The 24,312-nt window shown below is 61.3% G+C and overlaps 3 protein-coding genes across 5 annotated transcripts in view; 2 read left to right on the forward strand and 1 right to left on the reverse strand.

The window, feature by feature from the left end:
• Positions 1-291: 291 nt before the first annotated feature.
• On the forward strand, positions 292-14,784 carry GTF3C5 (general transcription factor IIIC subunit 5). Of its 3 annotated transcripts, none has more exons than XM_049630743.1 (11): positions 292-788; positions 3,153-3,372; positions 4,643-4,841; positions 7,830-8,025; positions 9,405-9,509; positions 10,604-10,718; positions 11,209-11,289; positions 11,475-11,572; positions 12,383-12,469; positions 13,116-13,258; positions 14,116-14,236. In XM_049630743.1, exons 1-11 carry the CDS (start codon positions 642-644, stop codon positions 14,141-14,143), a joined length of 1,419 nt encoding a protein of 472 aa, XP_049486700.1. In that variant the 5' UTR covers positions 292-641; the 3' UTR covers positions 14,144-14,236. The 3 variants fall into 3 exon arrangements, with proteins under 3 accessions (XP_049486700.1, XP_049486690.1, XP_049486711.1); XM_049630733.1 differs by having other exon boundaries at positions 296-788; positions 12,383-12,465; positions 14,116-14,784; XM_049630754.1 differs by lacking the exons at positions 292-788; positions 3,153-3,372; positions 4,643-4,841 and adding an exon at positions 4,853-5,130 and having other exon boundaries at positions 12,383-12,465; positions 14,116-14,784.
• Positions 14,785-14,854: 70 nt separating this feature from the next.
• The window catches only part of CEL (carboxyl ester lipase), a 10,069-nt gene continuing 611 nt past the window's right edge, over positions 14,855-24,312 (forward strand). The window contains exons 1-11 of the mRNA XM_049630794.1: positions 14,855-16,941; positions 19,013-19,163; positions 19,256-19,378; positions 19,491-19,688; positions 20,291-20,421; positions 20,585-20,692; positions 20,822-20,939; positions 22,067-22,253; positions 22,434-22,637; positions 23,539-23,736; positions 24,067-24,312. The exon at positions 24,067-24,312 is cut by the window's right edge and continues 611 nt beyond it. Of these exons, the coding sequence (XP_049486751.1) occupies positions 16,729-16,941; positions 19,013-19,163; positions 19,256-19,378; positions 19,491-19,688; positions 20,291-20,421; positions 20,585-20,692; positions 20,822-20,939; positions 22,067-22,253; positions 22,434-22,637; positions 23,539-23,736; positions 24,067-24,312 (1,877 nt within the window). The 5' untranslated portion in view covers positions 14,855-16,728. The remainder of the gene's footprint in view (positions 16,942-19,012; positions 19,164-19,255; positions 19,379-19,490; positions 19,689-20,290; positions 20,422-20,584; positions 20,693-20,821; positions 20,940-22,066; positions 22,254-22,433; positions 22,638-23,538; positions 23,737-24,066) is intronic.
• The window catches only part of RALGDS (ral guanine nucleotide dissociation stimulator), a 46,509-nt gene continuing 45,155 nt past the window's right edge, over positions 22,959-24,312 (reverse strand). The window contains exon 18 of the mRNA XM_049630710.1: positions 22,959-23,254. Coding sequence (XP_049486667.1) covers positions 23,238-23,254 — 17 coding nt within the window. The 3' untranslated portion in view covers positions 22,959-23,237. The remainder of the gene's footprint in view (positions 23,255-24,312) is intronic.

Consider the following 24,312-nt stretch of genomic DNA (forward strand, 5'->3'; position numbering starts at 1 on the left):
AAGCGCAATGTCTTCACGCTGGCACTTCCAGGTCCACCTCCCCCCGCCGCCGGAGACTCCTCCCCGGAGCAGCCGGCAGGAGGGGGCCCCGAACCCCACGAAAACCCCTCCGCGGGCTCCAGTCCGGAAATCTACTCAGCGCAGGGACTGTCCGTCGCCGGAAGGCGGGCCGTAAGTCTGCCTCGGGCCCGCCCCCGAGCCGTCATTGGAAGAAGCCCTAGGAAGGGGCGGGGACCCGGCCCAGTTCTGGCTCTTCATTGGGTGAAACCTAAGAGCTAGTAGAAGGGGCGGAAGCTGGCTTCCCCCAGACGCTTCATTGGCTAAAAGCGAGAACTGGGCGGTGTCTTACAGTCCGAGGCCCTCTCGGGTTGCTGGGAGCGGCAAGCCGTTGTCCCGCCCCTCGGGGTACTCTCATCATTTTAAACACAGAATTGAGGACCCGACGGTCGATCACCCCGAAACCTTGGGGCCTCCCCTCGGCCCTTTGCTCCCAGAGGCCTCGAGTCTCGCTAAGCCCAGGGATGTAGAGAGACGCGAGCAGCGAAGGAACCCGGAACAATTCTTTGGCGGAACCACTGCGGCGAGGCCCCTAGGAACGCGTGGAGGGCCGGACCGCGACGAGCCGGACCAGACGTGCAGGGATGGCGGCGGCGGACGCGGGGCCAGGGACCGCGGTCCCCGTGGACCTGCGGCGCGAGCGACGCATGGTGTGCGTGGAGTACCCAGGCGTGGTGCGCGACGTGTCCAAGATGCTACCGACTCTGGGCGGCGAGGAGGGCGTCTCCCGGGTGAGAAGCTGGGGTAGGAGGGGGAATCGCGCGGGGGAGGGGGGCGGAGTCGCGGGACCTCGGCGGGAGGGACCGCCCAGGGAAGTGTGGTTTCCTTGGTAACGGCGCTTGAGCGGGGCGCTGGGCGGCCAGTGGGCGGGGACTTGCCTTGGAGTGGCGGGAGCGACGGGAGACCCCGAGAGGGGCGGGGTGTCCTTTCCGTCCCCTCCTCCCGGGAGCCGCAGCAAGCGCAGCTCAGCTGCAGCCCCCGCGGTGTGCTGGGCTGCCCTGTCCTCATTCACAGAGAAGACCCAAGCGCCGCGGATCAAGACCGCTGGCCAACGGGACAGGGGATGAAGTGTGTGGTTAGGGTTAAAGATAGTAATGGCTAGCAACTTCTTCGGTACCAGGCTCAGTTTCAGGTGCTTTACTGACATCCGATCCAAATTAGAACCCTGCCCAGTAGCCACTGACGTTGTCCGCATTTTACAAGGAAACCGAGGCAATTTGTTCAAGGTCTGCAGGAAAATAAGGGAGCTGGGATGAATTCTTGCCTTGTGCAAGGCTCCGGGGAAGTGCTTTTCCGTGCACCAAATATTGACATGTCTCTTCTGTAGAGAGTCCTTCTCTGCCCTAATTAAAGTGGCCTTGGGGCGCCTGGGTGGCGCAGTCGGTTAAGCGTCCGACTTCAGCCAGGTCACGATCTCGCGGTCTGTGAGTTCGAGCCCCGCGTCAGGCTCTGGGCTGATGGCTCGGAGCCTGGAGCCTGTTTCCGATTCTGTGTCTCCCTCTCTCTCTGCCCCTCCCCCGTTCATGCTCTGTCTCTCTCTGTCCCAAAAATAAAATAATAAAAAACGTTGAAAAAAAAAAAATAATAAAGTGGCCTTAGCAGTTCATACCTGCCTCTTCAATCTGTTAATTGCAGTCTGAAATTGTGTTTTAACGCGTTTATTGTCCTTCTTGGTCGCTTGGCTCTGAGACTGTAAACTGCATGAGAGCAGGACTTGGTCTCTCTTGTTTACTTCTATAGTCCTAACATCCATAACAGTGGCTTCTTCCAAAATACTTGTCAGATGCGTGACTGAATCCTCACAACAATCCAGGGAGTTAGGTACCATTATTCCTAACTTTTCAGATAAAGTTACCAGGTAAGAAAAGCTGGGTCAAAAAACACCCTCGTGGTGCAGTGGGGGTTTGAACTCATGCATGTCTGCCCTCTGAAGTCTGAACTCTTACCTGCTGCTTCCTCCTCCTTAATGAATATTGAAAACCTGTCATTAAGCACAGGATGCCATAGAGGCTGTTAGTCACGTTTTGCTGTTTGATCCTGATTTATTGGCTTTACTGTGGTACTCACAGAATCCTTACTGTCAGTAACCTCAGGGATATTTGTACCCAACTACAGTGAGAGCCTTTGAGAAGACACTGGTCATTGGTTCATTCTGTCGGTGCTTCTTGTGCACGTCCTCTGCCAGATCCATGTCTGGGGTTATTCCCAGCCTCGTGGTCTCATAGGCCAGTGTTGGGCGAGAAGGGATTCCTGAGGGTTGGGCCTCCTTTTAACCTTCTTTCCCTCCACGTTTCCTGAGCACCTCCTAAGGGCCAGGCTGTGTCCTTAGTGTTGGGGAGCCAGCAAACTAGAGAGCAGATGATCTGGGCTCAGTGAGCATCATTGGTGTTTTCATACGCACACAGCTGACACTACTCTTACCCTATGTGGGCGACACGTGCCGAGTGGTTACCCTGACTTAGCAGACTGAGTGTGCTGCATACGTCTGCATACAGCAGTCCTGCGAGGGGGTGCTGTTAGTACCTCGTTTTAAGGAGAAGGAACCAAGACTTCAAAAGGAGGAATGATACTTAGCCATACTTGCGCTTGTTCCTAGTTGATTCCATTTCCTTTGGACCTGGAAACATTTGCACGGAAGTCTGAATAGCAGGACCCTTTGGAGCAGGTAGTTCCTAGAGTAGGAAGGTCAAGACAAGCCACTCCCCCTGCCAACCTCAGTTCCTCCATGGTAAACTCAGGGATGAGAAGACACCCCCCCACCCCCCCGCCGCAGTCTTGCTGGGAGAGGTGCATGACTGCCCACACCAAACAGGCATCTGAGAGGTGATAGCTTCACTTAACTGGTAGTTATTATCTCAACTTTCCAGCCTCTCAGAAGGGAGAGACGATCCTCATTTTCTCTCCTACATAAAAAACAGATACCCGGATTTGAAAAATGGGTCTTCTGAGAACTAAAAGCTCAGAATGAAACATCAGCTTCCTGGCCCTTCCCTCGTCAGCTGGGTCACCGTCAGGCTTTTGTTGAGACAGGAGCAGCTCCCTGCCAGCTGCTTAGGTGGTCACTGCTTCACTGTCTTCCTTGGCCTTTGCCACAGATCTACGCAGACCCCACCAAGAGGCTGGAGCTGTACTTCCGGCCCAAGGACCCTTACTGCCACCCGGTATGCGCCAACCGCTTCAGTACCAGCAGCCTGCTGCTGCGGATCAGGAGGAAGACGAAGCGACAGAGGGCGGTGCCGGGTCCTGGGGCCCACCCCGAGGTCACATTCGACATAGAGATGCTTGGCATCATCTCCACCATTTATAAATTTCAAGGTAACTGCAGCTTACTGCATTGGCTTATTTCAGGACCTGTGCCCACATTCCTGCAGGTGCTCTGTGGCTCATCCACACAGTGAAGAGGGCCATATATGCTCAGGAATCGGGTGGGGCATGAGTGGAGCGGGACAGTGCAGGCCGTGGACTGTGGGCTCACTGCTGTTCCACCTTCTGCATTCTTAAGAAGAGCTCGATTCTATAGGTAATCTTTTAATTTTTAAGGCCATTATGTAGGGCCAAATAAAGCTGATTAGCAGGCCTCCAATTTTTGACCCTCAGGGTTTTGGAAACTTCCCTAAGGCTTGACTCCCTGCCGGTCTTGCCTCTTGTCTGAAGCCTTCCCAGATCACCTCAGCCCCTTGGGACCTCATGTTCCTTTGAACTCTTGGCCAATTGGGTGTGTCCCGTGGGGCCCTCAATCCAGTTTGCTACCCATAGGGAGCCCCAGTGAGGAGGCAGTAAGGGATGGGATGAGGAGGGCAAGTAAGGAACAGCAAGTCTGTTTGGGTGGGTAGCTTGGCTTCCCTCATCCTCGGGCTCTCGTCCGAACAGTGTGGGGCCCTGGTTCCTTAGGCCCTCGTGGAGGGTTCAGGTCAGGGGTGCCGTGAAGGGGCTCGTTCGCGCACACAGGAGGCACTTGGCAGGTTACTAGCCGAGCCTTAGGAACGTGTGGTTGCAGCTGCAGTTCTAGGAGAGAATCTGACCAGAATAAAGATTGAGAAGGAAGAGGGGGCTAGAAAGTGGCAAGAAACGAAACCAGGGCCTGGGACCCCTGCGTTGGGCATTCTGAACGTCAGTCTTTCCGGTGGAACGTGGTAGTCACCGAAGAGGGCCGTCCTTCCTGGGGCAGGGTCTTCCCGTGATTCATCTTCTGTGTACTTGAGCCAGCACCCCTCGACTCAGTGCGCGTCCCAGACAGCAGCACCGCCCCACCTGGGAGCTCGTGGGAGGTACAGCATCCCGCAGCCTTCCGCAGGGTCCCCCGTGAGGCATGTGCACGTTACGTTTCAGGAAGCATTGACCCAGACCGTAGCCTCATGTCCCACATAAGCCCTCAGCCCCTCCGCGTGAGCCCAGGTGCGCGGAGTCAAGTGCACAGAAGTTTCCGGAAGGGTGTCCTTTTGGCTCCCGCCAGCGTTGCCTGGCAACGCCCACCGCACGGCTCCCTCGACGCCTCCTGAGAAGACGTGGGTGTTGGTGCATAGCAGCTGCCAGTTCCTGGGAGGGGGTAAAAGGGTGCCCGCCGTCTGGCCCCCTCTCTTTCCAGGAATGTCCGACTTCCAGTACTTGGCTGTGCACACGGAGGCGGGCGGCAGGTGCGTGTCTATGTATGACAAAGTGCTCATGCTAAAGCCTGAGAAGGAGAGTTTCTTCCACCAGGAGCTGCCACTCTACATCCCCCCGCCCATCTTCTCTCGGCTGGACACCCCAGTGGACTATTTCTACCGACCGGAGACACAGCACCGGTAAGCCCCGCCCCCACCCCCACCCCCACTACGGCGTCAGGGTTCAGAGCAAGGGCCCTGCGGTCACAGGGCCTGGGTCTGAGGCTCACGTCTGCCGCTCGCGAGTCAGGCAGCCAACACTGCCGGCTTCGCTCAAGCCCGTGGCTCCAGTGCCTCGAGACGCAGAGCAGCCGGTGACTGTGCCCCAGCTGGAGGCCTTGCTCCGAACTCCCCGCACCATGGAGAGCGAATCAGGATGTCACCCTCAGCCTTGAAGTCCCATCCCCAAAAGCATGAAACACTTAGAAGGGTGAGTGCCTGGCAGAGTTCGGTAGAATAAGCAAGTGACCAGTCCATTCGTAGGGAGGTGGCTAATGGAATCACAGCCCTTCTGTGCCAGGGAGCACCACGTGGCCTCAGACAGCAGGCTCGTGGACTGACGTGGCACTTGCCCAGGGTACCTCGCTCTGTGAAGAAAGCAGGCGTAGGAGCACGTTCTATAGCATGAAAGTAAGCTGTGGTATGATCATAGAAATCTAGAAAGATCTGGAAGATTGGGCCCAGAGCAGTTATCTCTAGAAGGTGAGAGAATGTTCTTTCCTCACTAACTCTTGCCATCAACAAGCACTGACTGCCTGTTGTGGCCCGGGGCGCTCCTCGGAGCCTGCGTCAGCGTCAGCCGAGAACAGCACAGCACATAGGAGGTCCTGTGCTGGGCGGGGCCGGGAGCTGGATGGAACACAAGCAGATGATGAGTGAGCAAGGGGCCCGTGGCCTGGTGCACGTCTCAGAGGAGATCAAAGGGGTGTGGGTCATAAGGGGCAGTGAGTGGGCTGAGGGCTGGGGGCCCCCAGAGGGGCTGACATTTGAAACAGACCTGGGCGATGACACAGCTGGGTAGGTGAGGATCCAGGGAGAACGTTCTAGAACAGAGGATTGGCACATGCAGAGTGGTCGCAGAGTGAGCCTGGGCGCGTGGTAGGGGTGAGAGTCTCATGGGCCATGGTAAGGGGCCTAGATTTGGTCCGAAGGAGAAGGTATGTTCTCTTCCTTTAACAAAATAGGGAGAGTTCCAGACATAGCCCAAAGTAGTGAGAATTGTCTAGTGGAGGCCAGGCTGCGGCAGCAGCTTCAGCGGCTGGCACCGGTCTGCTGCTTGCCCGAGCTCAAGCCCCAGCCCGGCAGCGCGGCCTCGAGAACGCACCCTGCATGCCTCCTGCGGGGAAGGGCTTGTTTTCTTACACGACCCTGCTGAACCTGCCGCTGTGTCACCAGAGCGAGGAGCCTTCCATGTTCCCCAGCACCTTCCGGCCCGCTCGCAGTCTCCCCAGCCAGAAGCGGGCCACGCGGCAGCCTCTTCGCGGCCCTCGGGCCTGTTGGATCTGTAGCCCCCACTCCCTCCTGACCGCAGGAGCAAGTGGTGGTTAGATGGGCAAAACGTGACAGAAACGTGGAAGCAGAAAGGGTCAGCTGCGCCCTCCCGGCCCGCAACCCTCCACATGGGATGATGGAGTTTTCCGTGTGTGGGTTCTAGTCGGCTGTCCTCGGCACGGGAGTTTTAGGGGAGAGACCATGTGCATATTTCTGAAACGTTCTGATTATTTTTATCCCCCAAGCATTTTACTCTCAGAGTCAGAGACGGACAAAATACACAGAAGAAGAAGATAGGCCCTCTGCACTGCTGGCCCTGGCTGGCAGTGGCTGAGTCACCCTCTGTCCCCTAGGGCCAGTAGGCAGCTGCTCTGAAGCTTCTGACGGGGTGATAAGGGAGGAAGGCTGGCTGCCATGTGGTTTATCGATTTTCCAGCAAATGGAAAGAACCTGCCTTTCTTCCCAGGGCCCCCATCGATCTTTCTGCCCTGCTGGCCCCTCTGTGGGTCCAGGGAGGTCCGGCTTCCTACAGGACGACGGGCAGAGGAAGGCTGGCCTGACGGGGGTCCCTCGTCCTTGAGGAAGTTAGCAGGGAGTCCTTTCCCTGTGCCGATGGGCCCCGGCGGGCAGCCGCTCCTTGCTGTGCTCTGGCGGTGGGCTGCCAGGGCTGGAGTGAGCCGCCACCCGTGCCTTCCCTCTTGGGAGTGGTCAGGGTCTCGAGGGGTAGCCTTGAAAAGCGGGTAATGTTGTACCTGTTCAGGATGGTTCCTAATGGAGTCATGTTACAAAAAAAGGCACAGACTTGCTCCCGTCTTTGTGATTGTGTTTTCCAGTGTGAAAAATCACCTTGTTTTTTGTACACTTGTACACGAGTACACCTTGTAGTCGTGTAGAAAATTAAGGTAAAATGGAAACAAATTTAAAAGGTAGCGATCACCTGAATGAAAACCTATGATGTCCAGGCACACTTTAAAATGTATTTCAGAAGAATCTCGGGGTTTGGGGTGAGGTACAGATGCGATGGCAGTCACTGTTGGAGCTCGTGATGGATTGTGGGGCTTCTGGAGGCTGTTCTCCCTGCTTTCGCCTAGGCTTGACATTCGCGACCTCCCCCCTCAGCGACAGCCGGGCCTGGTGCCCAACGAGAGACCTGAGCAGACGCAGCGTTAGAATGCTCACTCACTTCCAGCCTCTGTGCTGTATGATGGTAGTTCGGTAACGTCCGTCTTCCCTGCACCTGCCTGTTGCAGAGATGCTTCTGGGCCGAACGTGCTCTTTCGGAGGGAGGCAGGACAGGCGTCACCGGGCCCCTGGCCAGCCTCCCCGGGTGGGAGTCCCGGCTCTGTCCGCACGAGCTCTGACTCCAGGCGGCTTTCTGGCTGCTGTCGGTTACCTCGTAGGAAATTGGTTCCTTCCTCGTGGAATTGTTTTGGGGTTAAACGAATCATAAAAGCGTGGCTGTTGCCTGACAGCTGATCAGCCATGTCCCGAGTGGCCGCGCCTTTCCCTGACCTCACTGCTCCGCCTGACGGGCAGGCGGCTGGCGTCACAGCCCGGGGGGCTCCCTGCCTGGTCCAGTCAGGCCCGTGCCTGGGGTCTCCTTGGCACTCGGGCCCACGCCAGCTCTCTCTGCCCCAGGGAAGGCTACAACAACCCGCCCGTCTCAGGCGAGAACCTGATCGGCCTGAGCAGGGCCCGGCGCCCCCACAATGCCATCTTCGTCAACTTTGAGGAGGACGAGGTGCCCGTGCGGCCCCTGGAGGCTGCAGTGCAGACGTGGAGGCGGATCTCCACCAACCCGGTGGACCGGAAGGTGGAGGAGGAGCTGAGGAAGGTGAGCTCGGGGCGGCCTCTGCATGGACCACCCCCCGGGAACCCGGTGGGCGCCCCCCCCCCCCCCCCCCCCCCCCCGTCCCTCATCATTTTGCCTTCGGCCGTGCCGACTTTTTAAAACCGGTTCGGGGGCGCCTGGGTGGCGCAGTCGGTTGAGCGTCCGACTTCAGCCAGGTCACGATCTCGCGGTCCGTGAGTTCGAGCCCCGCGTCGGGCTCTGGGCTGATGGCTCGGAGCCTGGACCCTGTTTCCGATTCTGTGTCTCCCTCTCTCTCTGCCCCTCCCCCGTTCATGCTTTGTCTCTCTCTGTCCCAAAAATAAATAAAAAACATTGAAAAAAAAAAAATTTAAAACCGGTTCGTCGGCACGTGGGAGCTTTTCACCTCCAGATGTCACACGTCAAAGCCATGCCGGCACAAGCCGGTTCCTTGGGGGCGCTAAGCAATCGGTACATCGTCTGCTTGTGACTTCACAGTGGAGCCCGGGTTTGGGAAGCTTTTGTTCATCGTTGGAGCAAGAAACCACATGGAGCCCCTCCTGTGCTTCATCCCCAGCATGCTGGAGGGGACCGAGTGGCCTTCTGCCCGTCCCCTGGCTGGCAGGTCCTGGGAGAGCCGTGGGGCCTCTCACTCCTGCCTCTACAGGCACAGACGGCAGGTTCTCAGTGAGACCACGTTGCTGCTGGCCGAGGCTCACCTCTTCCCTTGCTGAAGCAGACTGTTCCCTTGGGGTTTTTTTCTTAAAGAGACTGTGTGGACACCTTTCTAGCTGTCACTGGTCGCTGGAGGCGGTACCTGGGGGACCACTGTCCGAGGCCCTTCCGTGTTCTCTGGACACAGTCCAATCTGCAGCCTGGCGTAGGGCGCTTCCAGCCCTGGCCCTGCCACGCACCGGCCACACTGGCCTCCTGCGGTCCTCTCTTGGGCCCGGCCGTCCGCTTCGGCCTTTACGATAGCCCAGCTCAGGCTCCACCCTCTAGGCTGGAGCTGCTTGGGGTCCCAGAACGCTGGCGTGTCCCCCTCTTGGCCCTGCCCTGGCTTCTTTGTTCATCTGCCTCCCCCACTGCCCTGTGAGCTGCATGAGGACAGAGACCGTGTCTTTCGTGGTCATTTCTGGACACGGAAGTCCGGAGGTCCTGCAGCCACACCTGACCTGTGCTGGGTGTGCAGGACCCCACCTGTGAAGGCAGGGACAGTGAGTGGGTGCGGCCGGGCCCAGAGGCTGCCGTGTGCTTGTCAGCAGCCGCTCTCTGCCAGCTCCTCCCCCAAAGGGTCTGCTGGGGGCTGGGCCAGTCCGGAGAGGCAGAGCCGGTGGGGGGGAGGGGCGGGAGGCTGCTGGTGTTCATCTCGGTCTCTGCCTTGACCCCCCCCCCGCCCCCAGCTGTTTGAAATCCGTCCCATCTGGTCACGTAACGCTGTCAAGGCCAACATCAGCGTCCACCCTGACAAGCTCAAGGTTCTGCTGCCCTTCGTGGCCTATTACATGGTGAGTGTCTGCCCAGCCTGGCACCTTGGGTCCCGCCAGGATTGCCCTGATCTCTGCTGTGACCTCCCAGAGCCACGGCAAAGCTGGCGGCTCTGTCCTGGTGCCCCCAGGAGGCCTGTTACAGCCCCAGGCAGGTCCCCTACAGCCTCCTCAGCAATGCTAGCCGTCCCTCTGCGATCTTAGGATTAGAGAGTAATCGCCTAACTTCTGAATAAAGGGATTGTATGCTTTTAAACGATCTCACGTCGAGAACCTTCTAAGGACCAGGCGCTGGGTTAAATGCTGTGTACCTGTTACATCCTTTGTTCTTCCCTGGGGGTGGCAACAGGATTCCCTTCTTCCTCTGAGGCAGAGCCAAGGCTCAGAGAGGTGCCTCGATGTGCCAGGGTCCTGTAGCCAGCACGTGACACAGCCCCTGGGACCCCAGCCTGTTGGGCTGCAGAGACCAGGCTCCCTAACCACAGGGCCCCCAGCCTTGGCTCATTCTACCCGGGGAAGAGTGGGGTGGGGGTGGGGCAGACCCACCTTGGACTCGGTCCAGGAGGGCACGGAGATGAGGTGTCATTACTGAGGTTGCCAAAGGTGCCGGAGGAAGGCGTCCTACCTGCCGAGGGTCCCCACATGGAGCACTGGGAGGCAAGCCTGAGATGTGACCATAACAGCGATGACAGATGGGGCACGAAGAAGGCTCATCCCTCCTGTGCTTGGACCCCAGACTTCAGAGAGTGGCTGTCTGTCTCTTAGCATAGGCTTTCTAGACATAAGGGCTTCAGGAGTACTGTTTGGGGACAGTATATCCTGTCCATTAGGATGGCAGTAACATTTATTGGGCACTTAGTATGTGCCAGGCACCGTGGTGAAGGCTCCCGGGTCATCATCTCATTTAATCCTCACAGAAACAATGGAAAAGGGGGCTCCTGTCCTCTCGAACAGGAAGACCAAGTGGCCTGCCCAAGGTGACAGAGCTGCACCCGGCAGAGCCGGGGTGGAGTTCCAGAGCTGTGTCCCCAACTCATGTCCCCCCAGGCCTACATCTCTGAGGGAGCCAGGGACCAGCCTTGGCCCCACCCCACACTCCCGCCTTTTGTCCCCAGATAACAGGCCCCTGGAGAAGCCTGTGGATCCGATACGGGTATGATCCCCGAAAAAACCCAGATGCCAAAATTTATCAAGTCCTTGACTTCCGAATCCGTTGTGGAATGAAATACGGTAAAAATCACTAACACCTTGGTTTTCTTTCTCTCTCTCAATGTCTTTTTTTCTACAGCATTCTCTTCTGTAATGGGAATGTACCCCTATGGCGAAGATAAAAGTCTTTTCCTCCTGGGTGAGATCTCTGCAGAATAGCAGAGAGATGGGGATCCCAGCCTGGGTCCCAGCTCCACCATTGGCCTTCGAGCCGCTAAACTCGTTCTTCGTGCACTCGGTCCCTCCACCTGTTATGGTTCCTGCGGTGGGGGCCGGGCACCCAATACCGCCTGGTCCCCAGGCCTGCAGTGAGGCAGCGCACGCAGAGCGCCAGCACGCAGTCCCGTGTGGTCGGTGCCGTAAGGGTGGCCGCTGGGGCCTGGGGGCCTGGAGTCCCCTTCTCAGGAGCCGGCCCCAGCGAACCCTGGTGCGCGACTAGCGCAAAGCCACTTCTGATGGCCAGGAGGGCCCTGCACCCGCATGCACCCGACACGCCCTTCCTCGTCCGCAGGTTACGCCCCGAGTGATATGCCTGTCAAGGCCAAGCGCAGCACCTACAACTACAGCCTCCCCATCACTGTCAAAAAGATGCGTAAGTGCCCCGGCTCGCCCTGTGGATCAGGCTGATTTGCCCTCACGGAGACGCTGAGGGAGGTGGGCATCAGCATGCTGGGGTGGGGTGGGGTACGGTGGGGCTTCCCAAGGGGCCAGCGCTCCGGGAGGGGTGGGGAGAAACGTCCTCCCGGATTCCAAAGTATTGTTGCTGTCCCCTTGCAGCCAGCCAGCTCGTCACCATGCATGACCTGAAGCAGGGCCTGGGCCCGTCGGGGACAGGTGGCACGCGGAAATCGACCTCTAACAAGTACAAGCTCAAGGTGGGTGCCCCTGAGCCCCAAAGGAGAGCATCCGCCTGCCCGGTTGGGGGTGCAGTGGACCGTGGAGAGGAGGCACCCCCCTCGTGCAGGCCACATGCGCACACACACGCACATATTCTCATCTCCTGGGTCGAGGCCACCAGGAGGGGCTTTGACCGAGGCAGCTCTTCCCACTTGGTGCCTCTGCACAGCTCCCAGCTTCCAGGATGGCCTTGGGGAGCACAGTGAGAGCTCAGGGTGTGAGCCGCCCTGCCCCGGGGGCCTTGACCATCTGGGCAAAGAGGCAGTGGCCGGTGTCAGCGGGGAGCGCAACACCGGCAGCTGTGTGTGGCTGCCCTTTGTGAGCCCGCTGCGGGGGGCTCGTGGGCTTACGGGGTCCTTGGCTCACCGGACGTGGGATTCCGTGGGCCTCCCGCCCACTCGGGCTGCTGTGAGTCGCACCCCCAGCCTCGGCTCAGCTGTCTCGTAGGGGACACGTGCCAGGGGCACATGCAGCAGAGGGGGAGAGGGCGGGCAGTGTGCAGGGCAGCAGAACAGGACCGGTTGGTAGGAGGCGGTGAGGAATGAGGGCGCACCGCGAGGGCCCGCGAAGCTGGCGCGACAGCCCGCACCGTACCGCGGCCGGCCACGCAGGTGGCTCATGGTCGCGGAGGCCGGGGGACCCCTCCTGGGGAGTCGGAGCCTCTGCGCGCCTACTCCCGGCCTCTGGCCTGTCTGCGCCGCCTGAGTCCAGGGGAAGAGCCAGGCCCGCCGGGTGTGGACTGGCCGGGGAGAGCTCCGACCCACCTTCCCGCCCTGTCCTCTCCCCAGGACTCGGTCTACGTCTTCCGGGAGGGGGCCCTGCCGCCCTATCGCCAGATGTTCTACCAGTTATGTGACCTGAATGTGGAAGAGTACGTACATGAAGGGGCCCTGAGACGCCAGGGTGAGGAGGGCGGGGCTCGGGACCAAGGTGTCCCGGAGGCCCGTCTCGGCGGGAAGCCCCGCCCGGGGCGGTGGGCACCACGGGGCTCCCGCGTCAGCCTGGCGGCCGCCGGGGGCCATTTCCAGGGTCTGCCTGGGCTGCGCCTCTGAGCTGCGGTGCCGGGCTGGGCGCCGATGTGTCTTGTGGTTGAGTCTTGGGCCTCTCCCTCCTCTGCCCCTGTGGAGGTCTAGGACCCGGTGCCTGATCCTCCCCAGCGGACCAGAATCCCAGGAGCCTTTCACCCAGTTCTTACGGTGTTTAAAGAAGGGGTGGGGGGAGCTGGGATGGGAAGAGACGGGAGCACGTTAGACACGGCCTGAAATCTGGCGAGGGCCGGGGGTTCTCACAGGAGAGCGTGCGCGGCCGCATCCCGCTTTGTGCGCACCTTGGGGTCGGGGGCCACGCCGGTTAAGGACCTTGGCTGGGAGTGTCCAGCGTCCCGTGGGTGTTTGGTCCTATGCTCGCGCCCCCGCGCGGCCGTCCGAGTGCTGTTTTTCCAGGCACGGCCCCACCTCTGCCAAACCCTTATGGCACCTGTGGGCAGAAAGCCCACCCGAGACGCCGCGTCCTGACCCCCAGGTTACAGAGAATCATTCACCGCAACGACGGGGCCGAGAACTGCTGCACGGAGCGAGATGGCTGGTGCCTCCCCAAGACCAGCGACAACCTGAGGGACACCATGTCCCTCATGATCCGGCAGACCATCCGCTCCAAGAGGCCTGGTGAGAGCCGATCGGGGCAAAGGGACGCCCCGCTCTGGGGACAGAGCAAGTCTCCCTAGCGGACCCATCCCCCAAGAAATTGCACCTGGGTGGAATCGTCCCACCCCCCGCCAGGAGCCGGTCCCCCGGCCTGCCCTCCAGGTCTCCACGGGTGGGCGTCACGGTGCTCAGCCTGGGGGCTAAGGCAGGAGACGGGCCCGGGGGACCGGGCTGGAGCAGGGCTGGTGCTGCCATCGGAGCCACCGCTTTGCGCCCTGACGCCACCCGCCCTCTTCCAGCCACGTGTGGGCACATTCGGCCTGTCTTCTTGCACTCGGAGAGCAGGGGCAGTGGGTGTGGGGGGGTGTGAGGAAGAGGAGTGGGCGCTCCTGGTCTGCAGGTGTGATGAGGGGCGGGGGAGAGTGAGCACGGCTTCCTCCCATACCATCTGTGCTCCACGGAGCTGATGGGAGCAGGGGTCTCGGCCCCGTTTGGGACACGGCCTCTCGGAGAATCCTCCCGAGGCCGCGGACCTTCTCCCCAGAGAAAAGCACTCACACAAAATGTCCTGTGCATTCTCGGGGTCCCTTGGACCCGTGAAGCCACCTAGCCTCCTCCGGGGGTAAGTGGTTTTCAAAGCCCTTGGCCTCATACTCCCCTGAAGCGCTTGTAAAACTGCAGAGTGCCGGTCCCCCAGCCCCCCGCGCCCCCCCCCCCCAGAGCGGCTTCCCCAGGGCTTGAGCCCAGCCGCCCATAAGTGTCAGTAGGCCTCCAGGAGCCTGATTGCTGGTCTGGAGGCCGGGACCGCCAGTAGCTGGGCTGGGGGACACCGGGGAAGCCTGTGCTGGGACACACACGGCCTTGTCTCCCGGCCCCAGCTCTCTTCTCCAGCCCGACCAAGGCTGATGGCGGGAAAGAACAGCTGACGTACGAGTCTGGGGAAGACGAGGACGAGGAGGAGGAGGAGGAGGACTTCAAGCCATCCGACGGCAGCGAGAACGAGATGGAGACCGAGATTCTGGACTACGTGTGACGTAGACCTACAGCCACGGCTGGGCCTCCTTGATCAGACGAGACTGGTAACGGTGCCAGGACAAGCCGTGGCTCCCCAGTGCTGCCCACAGCAACCAGAACGGCCCTAGGAGACCCCTCAGAGGAAAGCTGGGACCCCGGCACTGGGTGCCATTGACCCTGGTCCTGCCCACCTGCCCCAGACACCTGCTGCTCCGGGATGCCCTCTGGCCCGGGGTGCCTGGGGACACCTCCAGAGGTTGTGACCTGGTTCTGTGCAGCCGTGAGCCAGCCCAGTGTCCAACGGGCTGAGCCGATGGCCACCACCTCTCTATGGCCGAGAACAGCTGGCGGTGGAGACGATGTGGCCTGAAGACGCTGCTCTTGCCTTGGAGGTTATGACCGATGGCAGTCATGGTCCTGGCGTGAGGAAGCTGTTCCGCGGTCACAGACGGGCGAAGACGGCCCTTGCGTTTGGATCCCATCCGCCTGGGGCCCAGCTGGAATCGTCCCGATCAAATACACTTTCCCAAGGAGTCTTGGTGTCTCAGTAGAGGGCAGGGGGGGCGGCTCGGAGCCACAGCGGAGTTTCCTCTGGAGGTCGGGTGAGCGCGGCTCAAGTACGTACGCGTCAGGCCGCAGACGGTCCCGCAGCCTCGAGCCGATCCCTTACTGCTCCTCACGGGCGTGTTCTTGAGAGGCTCATGGGGAAACCGACCCTGTTGCCTCTGAGCTCCCTGCTGTGTAGCCAGAGGGGGTGCGCGTTCCTGGTGGGGCTGAGGCTGCCCTCCCTGGGGAGCACTCCCACCCGTGCCGTGGGGCAGCTGGGCCACCGTGCTGCGGGGATGCGCCCAGTCGCCCCCTCCATCAGCCTGCAGACCGGGCCACCTGGTGTGACAAGTCCCTAAGTCACTTTGACTCTAAAGTCAGGTGCCTCCGGTAAGCCTCAGTCTGCTGACCAGGCTCCTGGGCAGCCCCCTCGGATGACAGATCACGAGCCCCAGTGGCTCACAGTTGGCCTAAAGTGGCCAGTCCTGGGAACCTGCCTTCTGGAGGAGAAGCTGGCCAGGCGGACTGCCCCGGAGGGCCCCGCTCCCTGCTGCTGGGGACCAGGAGGGGCCCCCTCCCCCCCCTTCAGAATAATTGCCTGTGGAACACGTTCTCGGAATAGCCGGACGAAAGGCACAAGTTAACAAATACGTTTCCTTGTCCTGGGGCAGCACCCGAGCCCTTTGCACCCGTGTCCTCATGCTGCCCAGCCGAAGCCACACTAGTCCCGGCCTGGCCCGCACAGCCCCTTCCCCGTGTCCTGACTCCTCCCACCTGCAGGTGCCCACCCCCACCTCTCCCCACCCCTCTCCAGCCTGTCGTCCACTCTGTGTCCCAAAAGGTTTGGATCTGGTGGACAGGCAGGCTTGGTGACAGCAGCAGGCATGATGTCAGGGGGGCCGTGGCCTGTGTCAGAAGCACCGGCTCCCGGGCGGCACAGGGCCCGCTGGGGCCCGGTCTGAGGGGCCGTTGGCCTGACAGGGCTCTGGCTGTCCCCTGGCTCCTGAATGGGCCCCCGTCGCTGGAGGTGGTTGTGCAGCGGAACCTGAACATCCTCCGTGAGAGGTGACTCCGCAGGCGGCCAAACTCAGAGGCACAGTCTTCAGGCCTTGTCCATGGTGGCCTTCCCACTTAGTAACCTTCTCTGACTACCGAAGTCCTACACGGTCACAGGAAACGGTAGTGGCTGTTTTTTCTATTGCCACCTACCTCTGCTCTGTTTTCTCCCCCTCCCCGGCTCTCTGACTCCGTCCCTTCCCTTGTCTGTCGGTTGGTCTCTGTCTCTGCTTGGCTTTGCTCCAGGGTCTTTGCCTGGCCCATTTCTGGGGCCAGAAAGCCCAGCGTTGCCTTTTCCTTAGGGAAGCCCTCAAGGCTGGGCTGGAGCCCCGCTTCCCGCTTCCCGTGGGCCACCTGAGCCTCTGGTCTTCCCGTCCCAGGACTTGTGCTGAATGTGGGGTCTCCCCCACCCCAAGGGCAGGATCACCTACGTTGCTCCGGGTCTCCACCCCCAGTGGGCCTTTGGTGACAAGAGTCAGCCACACCCACCTGTGTCCCAGAAGTCCCATGCCCGGTCCCCTACAAACTCCTCCTGTTGAGCTGGGGCTGGGGGGCAGGCGGGCCGTGGAGACCAAGCATGCCCATTTCTCCGAGGGTGAAACCAAGCCCTTGTGAAGAAATGAGCCAGAATGGAGGGCAGTGGGCCCCCGGCCAAGCCGAAGGCCTTGCGGCCGTCTACCCAGTACCACCTGCGTCTGCTCCCAGGTAGGCAGTGGCCTGCACAGGTGCGCTGTGGGCACCAGGGCGTTCGGAGCAGCCAGCCCTGGGAAAGACAGACTGTCCTTGCACCCGTGTGCGTGTCCCCTACTGTGTGACCTTGGCCCGGCCTGAGGCTGGCTGGAAACAACAGCTGTCTCAGCCCCAGGTACTGCTACATGGAGTGTGGCCAGCCTGGAGGGAGGGCCGGAGGTAGGAGGAGGGAGAGGGGCCCTCTGCTGGGAAGCTGGCGACTCGGAGGCTGGCTCCAGCCCCATAAATACGCGAGGGCCCAAACCAGGGCCACGCAGAGGCGGGCACACACCATGGGGCGCCTGGAGCTGCTCGTCTTGGGCCTCGCCTGCTGCCTAGCAGCAGCGAGTGCGGCCAAGGTAAGCGAGAGGCCGGCAGAGGGGGCAGGGGCCGCTCAGTCCTCACTAAGCCAGATCTGGAAGCTGGGCACAGGGCACGGTGGAGGGAAGGCAGACGGGCAGAGTCCGCGGCAGAAAGAGCCAGCCTGAGAAAGAGACCTCAACTCTCAAGACAGCATTTCCTGGGCACTTGGTGCTTTGCTCACGCTGCCAGATAAAATCCAGGATGCCAGATTAAATTTGAGTTTTTTTGGTGCAAAAAGGGGCTTTTATTAAAGCATGGGGACGGGACCCCTGGGCAGGAAGAGCTGCCAAATTTGAGTCTTATATAAAACATGGAGAGTTTATTGTAGGAGTATGTCCTGTACAATATTTGAGATATACTTGTACTCAAAAAAAAAAAAAAAAAAATCCATCTACGTGCAATTTAAACGTAACTGGGAGCCCTGAATTTTTGTTTCCTGAGTCTGGGAACCTGACCCACAGCGTCCGTCTGGCTCCTTCCTCTCCAGAGAGGTCGCTGTCCCCTTTTTATAGAAGGGGAGATGGGCCCAGAACAGGTGAGCTATTTGTTCAATGTCACACAGCCACCAGTGGCTGAGCAGAAACCTGGAACCCCACTCGGAGTATGGTTCCCAACATAACCTCCATTTCCCAAGAGGAAGTTGGGAAAGTCCGGAGATCTCCTTGAGGGGGCGGGTAGGGGGTGCGCGGGAGGGCTGCCCTCCGTAACTGCCCTGCTGCAGCCTGAGGAATGAGGCGGGGAAAGTGCTTCAGGACGAAACCTCACAGACACGCAGCCCCCGTGTCATTTTCACCCCTATCCTGCCCTTCCGTCCCCGCTGCCTCTGCCTCGGGACCTAGAGTGAGTTCAGGTGCTGCCCCGAGGGGATGCTGCTGTCTTTTTGGGCCATGGTGGGGGGGGTGGGCAGGGGCTTGTCTGAGGGCAGAAAGGACCGGGACTGCCCCTCAGCGCTCTAGCAGCCAGCACCACCCTCCCACCTTGCCACCACGGCGAGGGGCCCTGGCCCTGGCCCTCACCCCTCACCCGGGAGCCTCAGGCCAATCTCCGTTCTGAGAGGTGACTTCCCAGTCCCCAGGCACTGACCTGGCCCACCTCGGTGCCCCAGTAGCCCGAAGCCGGCCAGGACAAATGCCTAGAGGCCTGAAACAAGGCTGCTTATCCTGAAATGGAGAGACAGGGCTGGGAGCAGACCTGCACCTGCCTCTGGGTCCCTTGCCCCACCCTCGGCACCTGGCAGGAACTCCGGCCTCTGAATGCAGCTCCCGCCTCCCCACTCCCCTGTTAGCCTAGACCTCACAAGGTGCTGGGTCCCCACCTGGGCGTGTGGGGCTGCCCCGCACTCGCCCACCGGGAACCTAGTGCAGGTGAGAGCCAGGAAGCGGAGACCTGCCACCGGACCAGACGGATGGGGAGGCGGCCCTAGGAGGGGATGAGGGCCTGGCTTTGAGGTCGGACAGCTGTTTCCCTGAGGATGACTTCCAGCAGGAAAGTCCCCGTTTCCTCCTGGGACAACGGGGAGATGAACACCAGCCCCCAGGACCCCCCCTAGCAAGGATTGGATGCATTGGCTGCGCGGGGGCAGGCTCGGTGCCAGGGCTGGGGACACAGCAGTGGTTCCGATGGCCCGGGGGGCAGAGGTCTTTCCCAGCAGTGAGAACTCGGCACGGGGCCACAGACTCCCGGCCAGCTGGACACTGGGCGGGGGGGAGGGGGGGGCACAAGGGGGGCCGTGCTGCTGTCTAATCTTAGAGATGGGGAAACGGAGGCTCATGGTCACAGCCAGGTGGCCGGAGCCGGGATCCAAACCCGCCTCTCCTAGCCTACTCGGAAGGCTTCCCAGGGTGGGAACACACTGGGTGAAGCAGCTTCCTCCCGGATCCAGGGAGCGGGACCCCCTCGGGGAACGAGGGCAGGCGGCAGGGGCCTCGGTCTCGGGTGCGGACGGGCCCCTCCCCGAAGCTGTCTCCCGGGAGCCTCCGGACACCCTGGGGCGGCTCAGGTGGCCCCCACCGCCGTTCGGGAGGGAGAGCGGCCCGAGCCCACCTGAGCCTCGGCCTTCACCCCCAGCTGGGCGCCGTGTACACGGAAGGAGGCTTCGTGGAAGGCGTCAACAAGAAGCTCAGCCTCTTTGGCAACTATGTGGACGTCTTCAGAGGCATCCCCTTCGCCGCCGTCCCCAGGCCCCTGGAGAACCCGGAGCGGCACCCCGGCTGGCAAGGTGGGAGCGGGCAGGTGCCGGCGAGGCCCCGCGTCGGGGGTGCCGGTGGGGGCGGCTGCCGTCCTCACGCGGGCCCCGCTGGCCGCCCACAGGGACCCTGAAGGCCAAGGACTTCAAGAAGCGTTGTCTGCAGGCCACCATCACCCAGGACAACACCTACGGGGCGGAGGACTGCCTCTACCTCAACATCTGGGTCCCCCAGGGCAAGAAGGAAGGTGGGCTCGCCCTCCCCGAACCCTGCAGGAGGCCCCCGAGAGCAGCACAGGGCGCGGAGGGGAGCCGGAGGGGGGCACGCGGGGTCACTGGGCCCGCTCTGCTCTGCCTTAGTCTCCAGGAACCTGCCCGTCATGATCTGGATCTACGGAGGCGCCTTCCTCATGGGGGCCGGCCACGGGGCCAACTTCCTCAGCAACTACCTGTACGACGGGGAGGAGATCGCCACTCGGGGCAACGTCATCGTGGTCACCTTCAACTACCGCGTCGGCCCCCTGGGCTTCCTCAGCACTGGGGACGCCAACCTGCCAGGTCTGCTACACGTCTTGGGCACGGGGAGGGGAAGGAAGCGCGCCTGACCCCGTGAGCTCTGAGCCCCGTGGGGCTGCCCCTCGACGCCCCTCGTGCTCGAGCAACTCCTGACAGTCCCCCGGGAAATCCGATTTGCAGAGCCAGGGGGCTGGAAACGGGCCGTGAGATGCGGGAGCCCCTCGGCAGCTGCAGTGAAAGAAAAGAGACTGCCGGACAGAGAGACAGACAGGCAGAGTGGGACCCGGAGAGGCCCAGAGGAGCCAGGGACACGGAGGCCAGTGAAAGAGACAGAAGAGAGGACGTCGAGGTGGCGACACAGAAGCTGCAGGATAGACAGACAGACACGGGGGGTCGTGGTAGGGGGAGAGAGAAGTGAGCAGGCCGGCCCTCCCCCAGCCTGAGCCCCACATCTGCCCCAGCACCTGACCCGACCAGCTCCCGGGGGGACCGTTCAACATCCTGGGGCTCAGCCAGGGTCTCCGCTGCCGAGGCTGCTCTCATCCCACCCACGTGGATCGTACACCTCGTGTGGGCCAGGCCCTGGCACCCCCGGCCCCGGCCAAGGGTCCCCGATGAAGGCCCACCCCCCACCCTGCCCCCAGGTAATTATGGCCTCCGGGATCAGCACATGGCCATTGCCTGGGTGAAAAGGAACATCGCAGCCTTCGGGGGGGACCCCGACAACATCACGATCTTTGGAGAGTCAGCCGGAGGTGCTAGCGTTTCTCTGCAGGTCCGGGAGACGCCTGGAGGGGGGACCCGCCCCCCACGGTGTGAGAGGGAGCCTCTGGGGGCAGGGAGGAGAGGGCTGGAACTGACGCGTGGGGCGTCCCTGGCTGAGCCCGGGCCGGGCAGGGGGGGCGAGGCCTCAGTGACAGGGCCTCTGTGTGTTGCAGACCCTCTCTCCTTACAACAAGGGCCTCATCCGGCGAGCCATCAGCCAGAGTGGAGTGGCACTATGCCCCTGGGCCATCCAGAAGAACCCCCTCTTCTGGGCCAAAAGGGTAAAGAGGGGCCGTGGTAGGCGGGGAAGGGGCCTCCCTCCTTCCCACTCCGTCCTGACTCCGTCCTCCTCTGCCTGGAGCACTGGCCTCACCTGCCTGCCTGCGCCCCCGCCCCCCCCCCCCCGCCAGATCGCCGAGAAGGTGGGCTGCCCGTTGGACGACACCGCCAGGATGGCCAGGTGTCTGAAGGTCACCGACCCCCGTGCCCTGACGCTGGCCTATAAGATGCCCCTGGCAGGCATGGAGTGTGAGTGGGGGCTGCTGGGCGGGGGAGGGCGATGCTCCTGGAGAAGAGAGCAAACTACCAGGTCCGAGGCGTGGCCCTGTCACCAGATTGCTGGCATCCCTAGGCAGCTTGCAGCCACCCCTGCAGGCTGGGTGGCCCCGGCTGTAGGAGGAGACGGCCACGATTTCTTCGTATCCTCCTGGGTCCTGACCCCTTTGAGAAGCTGATGAGCATTTGGGTCCCAGCCCCCACGGTGCACACGGTTTTAGGGGGATGCACGGACCTAAGACCGAGCGCCTCTGTACCCGACGACTGGTTCCTTCCCCCCGCCCCCTCATTCAACGCTCAGTGAACCCCCGCGGCACAGCGTCGCCAGAGTGCCGGGGGGCCCCCCAGCCCAGGGGGCTGGCATTCGCTCTCGCGCATCCTTTGATGCTAAGAGGCCCCCTCATTTTGCACCTTTGCCGGACGTGAAATAAAACCGTAAGTGCTGAGCAAACCCGAAAGCCAAGCAAACACGTGGCCCCAAATGCAAACCAGCTGTTTCCTCCGGCACGAACTGGAGGGAAAACAGGCGAGGCTGGGCCTCCTGAAGGCCGGGGCCTCCACCTGCCCCGAGCCGGCTCTCCAGTCCCTTCGGGGCCAGTTCAGGGATCTGGGGGACCATGTGGACCTGGCACCGTTTCTGGCGGGCACACCGGAACCCAGCCCGGAGAGGGGTGCCTCTTTGTCCATCGGTCCCCTCAATTCCAGATCCTCCCCCTTCCTGATTTAGGCCCAGTGAGAAGTGAGGCTGGTGGGAGGACAGCCTTGGCCTCTAGGTCAGCGGTTCTCCCTCTGGGTGTTGTGGCCCCAGGGCACGTGCGGCAGAGTCTCGGAGACAGTTTTGGTTGTCACACTGGTATCCCGTGGCTTGGGGTCAGGGATGCTGTTAAACGTCCCGAAGGGCGCTGGCCGCCCCGCCTCCCCGTGACGTAGAACGATCCGGCCCTAAATGCCGGTGGCACTGGACCCGAGGGGAGCCTGGTTTAGATCAGAGGGAGCAGGGGTCTACACTGCAGCCTCGATGGGATGGAGCTGACTCTGCCACAGAGGGGAGGGGCCTGTGGGTACCGGAGTTGTGTGATCCTGCCTCTCCCCCCCCCCAGATCCCATGTTGCATTACCTGGGCTTTCTCCCCGTCGTCGACGGTGACTTCCTCCCCGATGACCCCGTCAACCTATACGTCAACACGGCCGACATCGACTACCTAGCAGGTACCAACAACATGGACGGCCACGTCTTTGCCAGCATCGACATGCCAGCCATCAACAAACAGAAACAGGAGGTCACCGAGTAAGCAGTGGGTGTGGGGCCCCCGGGGGGCAGTGCCCAGGGGCCGCCGAGGGAGGCATCAGCAGAGATCAGCACTGAGCCCAGTAGTGGGGGTGGGGCGGGGGGGGACAGTCCGTGGGGGCACAGATACCCTCCCACCGGCACCGGGTGGCGGGTCCAGTGCTGCTGTGGTCCCCGCAGGGAGGATTTCTACAAGCTGGTCAGCGGGCTCACCATCACCAAGGGGCTCAGGGGAGCCAACACCACCTTTGACATCTACACCGAGCCCTGGGCCCTCGACGCGTCCCAGGAGACCAGGAAGAAGACCGTAGTGGACTTCGAGACGGACATCCTCTTCCTGGTGCCCACCAAGATTGCCCTGGCCCAGCACAGAGCCAATGCCAAGTGAGGACCTGGGCAGGGAGGCTCCCTGGGGGAGGGCCACCTGGGATCACGCACCTTCGCCCTGAGGCCTCTCTGCTGGGTGGCTCACGGGTGTCTGTGAGGCCTGGGAAGGCCATGCCCGCACCACCTCTTTGCCCGGACCCGACAAGAACTGAGAGAGCCCCTCCTCGCCTCCCAGCCTCGGGGGGCTTTACCAAACCCTCCCACGATCCTCTGCCCAGCCCAGTGCTGCGTGCCCTCCCTCACCCCACAGTCCTTCCTGCTAAAAAGTTCTTTGAGCCTCCCCTGCCTCCCTCGTGCTGTGGAGAAGGAAAGAACACAGGGCGGTGAGGATCTCTGTTATGGGCTTCAGCTTTACCAACTTTCAAAGTAACTTAAGACTGTGGCCGCATTAAAAAAAAAACAAAAAACCTCCGTAGAATAATAGCCAATGAAAATAAAAAATAAGTGAGGAAGGCTTCAAAAGCAAGAAGATAATATTATACCTAGAATCTAGAACCAAAGCTTTGCAGCAACTAAGCGATAAATGTAGTTCCGAGCTTCCTGGCAGTCAAGGCAAAAAAGGAAAACATCCAAGGGCATACACCTTGTCCAGTTACATCAAGATACAAGTTCACCTGCAGAGAGAAAAGAAATCTTTCTTGATAGCAAATTACAGGAAGATGCCTCAGTTTGTTTTGTGGAGGTGAATTATAAATACAACCAAAATCGTAGAACCCACGGATCCACGGGTTTGGCCCCCGGCTTTCCCTTCCCCAGGTGTCAGGATTCTTCATGAATCTTGGGGGGATTCCCCAGATCCTTCCCTGCTGCCCCAGCCCCCCGCCCCCAGGCCTCATCTCTGGGCTGACGCTCTGGGTGAGCCCCTTGCAACTCGGCCGGTCTCCCCTCCCTTCCTCAGGAGCGCCAAAACCTACACCTACCTGTTTTCGCACCCCTCTCGGATGCCCACCTACCCCAAGTGGGTGGGGGCTGACCACGCCGATGACATCCAGTACGTCTTTGGGAAGCCCTTTGCCACGCCCCTGGGCTACCGGTCCCAAGACAGGACCGTCTCCAAGGCCATGATCGCCTACTGGACCAACTTTGCCAGAAGCGGGTAAGGAAGGCGGGGTCGAGGCTGAGCCCAGGGCCCCCTGCCCCCTTGCCCTGCAGGCCTGGGTTCCTGTGCCCTCACTTAACCTCCCCGAGCCTCGGTGCCTCTGTCGTATGTGTGGATAGAGGTACTGCTAGGCCGCGAGACCTGTGCCTCTTGGGGCTCACGCCCAGCCAGTGCCCAGGACGTAGTGACGTATATACCCTGATGGTGGGGTCGGTGCGGAGGGTAGAGGACTGCCAGGCAAGCCGGGGCCCAGGTGGGCTAGGGACACAGGTCTCCAGACTCCTGTGAGCCCCCGGCCCCCCAACCCAGCCTTTCTCCTCCTTGCAGGAACCCCAACATGGGCCACTCAGCTGTGCCCACGCACTGGGATCCCTACACTGTGGAAAGTGACAACTACCTGGAGATCAACAGGAAGATGGACGGCGGCTCCATGAAGCAGCACCTGAGGACGAATTACCTGCGCTACTGGACCCTGACTTACCAGGCGCTGCCCACGATGACCGCAGACGGGGCCCCCCCGGGCCCCCCCTCCGGGGACTCGGATGCCGCCCCCGCGCCCCCCTCGGGCGACTC

The sequence above is a fragment of the Panthera uncia genome, chromosome D4 (assembly GCF_023721935.1).
Source record: "Panthera uncia isolate 11264 chromosome D4, Puncia_PCG_1.0, whole genome shotgun sequence".
NCBI lineage: Eukaryota > Metazoa > Chordata > Mammalia > Carnivora > Felidae > Panthera > Panthera uncia.

Bases quoted from the DNA above. Each gene is read 5' to 3' on its own strand.
- GTF3C5 (XM_049630733.1), top strand. From the start codon at position 642: ATGGCGGCGGCGGACGCGGGGCCAGGGACCGCGGTCCCCGTGGACCTG. The intron at 3,373-4,642 runs GTAACTGCAGCT...CTCTCTTTCCAG, and splicing joins CACCATTTATAAATTTCAAG to GAATGTCCGACTTCCAGTAC. The intron at 9,510-10,603 runs GTGAGTGTCTGC...TTTTGTCCCCAG, and splicing joins CCTTCGTGGCCTATTACATG to ATAACAGGCCCCTGGAGAAG.